General features: G+C 37.2%; 2 protein-coding genes across 2 annotated transcripts; one reads left to right on the top strand and one right to left on the bottom strand.

Annotated features, from left to right (window-relative positions):
• On the top strand, window positions 149-927 carry LOC107648523. Its single transcript, XM_016352352.2, has 2 exons — window positions 149-410; window positions 490-927. Exons 1-2 carry the CDS (start codon window positions 338-340, stop codon window positions 705-707), a joined length of 291 nt encoding a protein of 96 aa, XP_016207838.1. The 5' UTR covers window positions 149-337; the 3' UTR covers window positions 708-927.
• Window positions 1,499-5,428, bottom strand: LOC107647681 (transmembrane 9 superfamily member 8). The gene is made up of 7 exons (XM_021105205.1): window positions 5,062-5,428; window positions 4,170-4,242; window positions 3,980-4,089; window positions 3,747-3,852; window positions 3,551-3,663; window positions 3,229-3,379; window positions 1,499-3,018 (listed from the first exon to the last, which is right to left on the bottom strand). The coding sequence occupies exons 1-7, from the start codon at window positions 5,238-5,240 to the stop codon at window positions 1,861-1,863; spliced, it is 1,890 nt and encodes a 629-aa protein (XP_020960864.1). The 5' UTR covers window positions 5,241-5,428; the 3' UTR covers window positions 1,499-1,860.

Here is a 5,611-nt window from a genome sequence, read left to right as displayed (position 1 = left end):
AATATTAAATTAAATAACATCAATTTAAATTATTGTATTTGTAGTATTATTTATGTAAAAGATCTTTCAATTAAAAGGGAATTGTTTTTCATTCTTTTTCGTGAATCATCTCAACACCCGTACACCCAGTTCATTGCCGCGTAATGAGTACGTGTTGGTAAGGCAGTAAGGCACCCAACTAGCTTCAAACGTGGCAAACAAGCAAGCAACAACGTTTCTTTAGGAAAAGTTAGTGAGTGGCAACAATATCCACATTTCACAAACAAGGTGACAACAAACCATAGAGCTTGAAATCGATTAAGTGAAAACGAAAGAAAGAAAGAAATAGATAGTAGTGATGAGTGGAGAGGAAGATTGGAGGAAAACGGCAGACACACACAAGATGAGCTCAGAACAAGTGAAAGCAGCAGGTTCATATAATATATACTTTCTCATTATATCTTATTTCATGTGGTTTTATTGAAGATTTGTATCTTGTATGTGACTCAGGTGTTGAAGGATCAAAGGGAAAAGGTGGGAATGTTCTTCACCAAAGAAGATCACTACCTTTCAGTTTGAGCACAATGGCAGTGGCAGGATTACTCATAACGGGTGCTGTCAGTTACTTTGTTTTGTATGTCAAGAAGAAGCCAGAGGCCACAGCTACCGATGTCGCTAAGGTCAATGTTGGACTTGCAAAACCTGAGGACACACACCCAAAGAAATAGCTACCTATATATTTTTCTTTTTTTTCTTTTTCTTTTTTTTTCTTTTTTCGTGAATGTATGCTGAACTAGCTATACTAATCCGTTGCCATTTCTTGAAAATTTTCTTACCTTTTTTGGGTTTGTACGCAATCACGTTCTTCATAATCACACACACATGATAATACAAAGTCTTTTTTACAAGCCGCAAAAGAGTAATGGTCTTTCTTTGTTTAAGGCAAAATAATAGTTAAATGGAGAACGCTAGCATGCTTGCTTGGTATTCAAAGGTTGATGCTTGCATTGTTCTCGAAGAGGAGAGCTGACTTGGATCTGGCAGCTCCCAACATTGTAAAAGCTAAGGATGCTTGCTTGCACAGGTAGCAAGCATGTTAGAGAAGAACTTGATTAGTACACTTCTTTAACAAATTTCTTGATGCCACAAGGAAAATAATTGATCCTTTATTGGAGAAGAAATATTTTAGACTTCTCAAATGGTTAAAAGGTGGTTTGCGTGGTGTACGATGCACGATAGATCAGACTTTTAAAAATAACTCATCTCTTGGGAACAACTTTAAAACTTACAGCTTCTGCCTTCTAAGTAAACTCTTGTCATATTCTTGGTTAATCAATCGTCAAGGAAAAAAGATATTAAAACGGCCTTTGTCTGTCTTTTTTCCATTCTCCTGTCTCATGGTTCGATCGAGTAATAAATTGGACCTTTGAAAAAGTAAAAAAGTAATAATAATGAGGGGGTAAATAAGAAGTACGGTCTAAACAGGCAGCGGACGAAGCTGCACTGGAACGAACAACCCTGAAGCTAACGATATTTGACATTTATTACACTGCTAATATAACAATAAAACAATAACAAAAATAAAAATCAACTAAAATGGAGCCAATTTGAAATTCTTCTACGACAGTAACATAAAAAAAACCCTATAAATCTGTAATCAAACAAGGATCCTCCTACTTCGACAACTCAGCATCAGCAAGGAAAAAAGACATCGAAACAAAAGAATAACCGTGTCCTTCTCACAATGCAAAATTGTATAGAATAGGTTACATCTGATTCTGAATAATGATAGTACCTGAATCTCGAAATCCTTACATAAATCATCTTCATCCTTTGGGAAGAGTATATTAGATTTAATCCATGAGACTGACCACTGCATAACTAATCAATTTTGACTGAAGAGTAGATGAGCCTTGTGAACCAGAAGCATGCGTAAAATCCGATGGTACCAGTTACCACGAAAAAGGCATAAGATACTATAAGCATGTAGCCAAAGTATAGTACAGCAGATACGAACTTGGTGATTTCAAGCTTGGTGAAGAAGTAGAACGTTGCATAAAGGAAGAGGTAGAGTGCAGATGAGCCAGAGGTGAGGTATGAACGCCACCACCACAAGTAATCCTCACTGCACAACTGGAAGTAGCAAAGCACAATTGTTATTTCGGCACAAGTGACGATGAGGATGGCGAAGACCAAGAAGAGGAAACCAAAGATGTAGTAAAATTGGTTCAGCCAAATTGAGGTGAGGATGAAGAAAAGCTCAATGAAAACAGCTCCAAATGGGAGTATTCCTCCAATCAGAACTGAGAAGACCGGGTTCATGTACCATGCTTGCTCCGGGATCTGCCTTGGGATTTTGTTGGTCTTTACCGGGTTCTCAATTGCAGGCTTCTTGAATCCAACATAGCCACCCACAAAAACAAGTGGAACAGAGATTCCGAACCATAGAAAGATCAAAGCAAACATTGTTCCAAATGGCACAGCTCCAGATGATTTTTCTCCCCAAATGAGAGCATTTAACACAAAGAAAACAGCACAGACAGTTGCAGGGAACAAGGTTGCAGTCCTGAGGGAAATACTCTTCCACTCTGATCCTTTGAACATTTTGTACAAGCGAGAAGAAGCATAACCAGCAAAAATTCCCATGAATACCCAAAGCAACAGCATGGCTGTCATAAGCCCACCACGGTTAGAAGGAGAAAGGAATCCAAGGACGGCAAAGATCATGGTTACTAGTATCATAAAGAAAAATTGAACCCCTGTTCCAACGTAAACACACAGCAAATCTGAGTTGTTTGGTGGCCTAAAAACATCACCATGGACAAGCTTCCAGCCTGTCTCTTCTTGCGCTTCTTCTTGGGTCTCAAGCTCATTGTACTTTGAAATATCACGATAGAGTGTACGCAACATTATCATTGCCACCATTCCAGAGAGAAAGAGAACAATCATCAATGAATTCACAATTGAGAACCAGTGAATCTGGTCATCATTCATTAGCAAATAGGCATCCCATCTTGAAGCCCACTTCACATCACTCTCCTGTAGATAGATAAATGTCATAAAAAACAGATTCCAATCATTCCATAATGTAAGAGAAATGAAAGGCCAGTTATGATAAGACAAAAGAAAATCCATTAATAGAACAGGAATTTTATTTTATCTAATATCTACCATAAGTCATAAGCCAAATTGGCCATCAAGAAAGTGCCAAGGAGAAAATACAGTACCATTCTACAATCATGAACTCACCTCAAATTCAACATCAAATGTGAAGATAATTTCCTTGTTCTCTTCGACCTCTTGAGGAGTGTTGGAGTTGACAACTGTGTGCTTAGCATGAGGATCACAAGTTGTCAAACGTGTATTTTCACCCCAATTCCCATCATACTCATGTTTAACACTACATTTCAACATTCAGTTTCAGAAAATCAGTATGAGTATTGTATACATACAAACAAACAACAACAAAGCTTTATCCCCCTAGGTGGGGTCGACATGAGTGTTGTATACATATCACAAGAAAATAAATGAAATACATTTAATAGTGCAGAGCAACCGCAAAAATACTAACCTGAATGGCTTCACCTCAAAGCCCACAATTCTAGCAGATTCAGTTAGCAAATCTCTATGATACTTGACAGTAAATGCCAAATGGTTGTGAATAAAATACTTCTCTTCCTTGCTCTGTCCATTTTCAACAAAATAAGCACAAGAAAATATTTGGCATTCAAAACAACAAATATTGTTCTACAAAAAAATGAGCATACCCCACTATACTGCCCTTTGAGTCCAACATGGAAACCGAGCTGATAAACAGTAGAGTCCTGATCTGGACGTTTTATCGGAACCACCAAGGGAAGGTTATCTAGGATCCTGTACATAAAAGGTGTAGTCATTATAAATTACACAATACTGACATTAAATAATAATAGTCATATTTTTTCAAAAAAAAAAAGGAAAAGGAGGGAGGGGGGGGAGGGGGACTACAGGAATGGCATACATGTTCACCCGGTACTCATCATCAATCTTCTCTTTGAACTCTTTTGCACTCTGGGCATCAAGTTTCAGCTTACACACAATATTGCACATTTGTGGTTCACGCATTTTAAACTGTAAATAAATAAGAGTAAATTAGCTGGATCCATGACATAGTTAACATGTCACAAAATAACATGTTATAAGAATCTTACCACATACTGAGAATTTTCAATGCGATCACCTCGAAGCACTTCCCCAAGATTTTCAGCACTATGCACCAGCAAATATCAGAAGTCAATGAAGAGATATATTTAAATCTGAATTCTGAACATTCATTATTAACAGCAATTTGACATTCAGGGATTAATGGGTGAGAGAAAAATCTAAAAGTTAAAGGGAGAAGGCCAAAGCCAAATTAAAGAACCAATCACATGCACCCAACAAAGTATGCATTGCAAAATCCATGCAAAGCAACATTACAGGAGAAAACATACTTGAAGAAACAGAACTAAATCATTAGGCATGGAACGAAAAGTTTTAAACACATAGATTTTCAAATTACAGCTAAATTTGACTATTTCAAAAGATGCATATGCCATAAAAATGCTAAAAGCGGGTAAAATTCTTAGTGAGCTCACGAGACACTAAACAGTACAAGAAGCATAAATCAAATCAAATCTATTCTCGCCGTTAAATGACACAAGACAAGTAACTAAATCTGTTCCCTGCAAAGTTTCAATTTGTAACATCATAGTCAAATTACTCCTAAGAAAGAAGACGACAAAGCATCCACAATAACGTTCCCATATCTTCACATTCATATAATCACATTGCACGCCACCACATCAAACCACCCTAACAACTAGTCCAAATCAACGAATCGAGTTCAAATCCGAATCAACCGACAATGCTAAAACTTTCGCACCATCGACAACATACAACATAATGCGTCAGACGGGCTCCAACCATTGAAGCAGCTAGAGATTCCCGTAAACCGAACAGATCAAAAATGAAAACCACACAACCGACGAAAATGTCACAAAAAAATGCAAGCAACTACCTAAAACTAAATAGAATATATGAAGCTTATGGCAGATCCAAGATCTGAAAAGGCAGATCGGGGAAAAGCTCGAATGAAGAAAATGTAAACAAAGAGAGATTTGGTTTGTGGTTACCTTTTGGAAATCCTGAGGTGCGACGCCGGGAAGGTAGAATGAGAAGGCGCCATGGAAGAGGAGGAAGAAGAAGGATGCGGAGAACACAAGGGATCTCCGAAACGACATGTCGTTCGATATCGGAAGAAGAAAGAAAGAAGAGACGAGAAGAGAAGAGAGTTGGTTTGTGTGTGATATTATTAATAATGAGTAACGAGAATAGATCTACGACGAAGGGAGGGAGCTCGGTGTGAGTAATATAAAAGATTAGAGGGTGATGAAAGAAGGATGTGTTGTGACTTGTGAAATGAATCAGTGTAGAGCGGGACACAGTGAGACAGATACAAAGGTTATATTCGTCTTCCCATCTAATTCTGCCACGTCACTCACCTTTAATATTTTTTATTATTATTATTTTAAATAAATATATTTTTATTTTTATTGTATTAATTGTTATGAAAAAATATAACTGAAGAATTATATAAAACATTTTATACTAA

Source organism: Arachis ipaensis, chromosome B06, assembly GCF_000816755.2.
Source record: "Arachis ipaensis cultivar K30076 chromosome B06, Araip1.1, whole genome shotgun sequence".
Taxonomy (NCBI): Eukaryota; Viridiplantae; Streptophyta; class Magnoliopsida; order Fabales; family Fabaceae; genus Arachis; species Arachis ipaensis.
The sequence above is the reverse complement of the archived record's forward strand: the minus strand, read 5'-3'. Positions and strand labels throughout refer to the sequence as shown.

Excerpts from the sequence above, each read along its gene's own strand:
- LOC107648523 (XM_016352352.2), top strand. The coding sequence starts at position 338 with ATGAGTGGAGAGGAAGATTGGAGGAAAACGGCAGACACACACAAGATG. Across the intron at positions 411-489 it reads AGAACAAGTGAAAGCAGCAG|GTGTTGAAGGATCAAAGGGA; the intron begins GTTCATATAATA and ends TATGTGACTCAG.
- LOC107647681 (XM_021105205.1), bottom strand. The coding sequence starts at position 5,240 with ATGTCGTTTCGGAGATCCCTTGTGTTCTCCGCATCCTTCTTCTTCCTC. Across the intron at positions 4,090-4,169 it reads TTGAAAATTCTCAGTATGTG|TTTAAAATGCGTGAACCACA; the intron begins GTAAGATTCTTA and ends ATTTATTTACAG. Across the intron at positions 3,380-3,550 it reads TTTGAGGTGAAGCCATTCAG|TGTTAAACATGAGTATGATG; the intron begins GTTAGTATTTTT and ends GTTGAAATGTAG.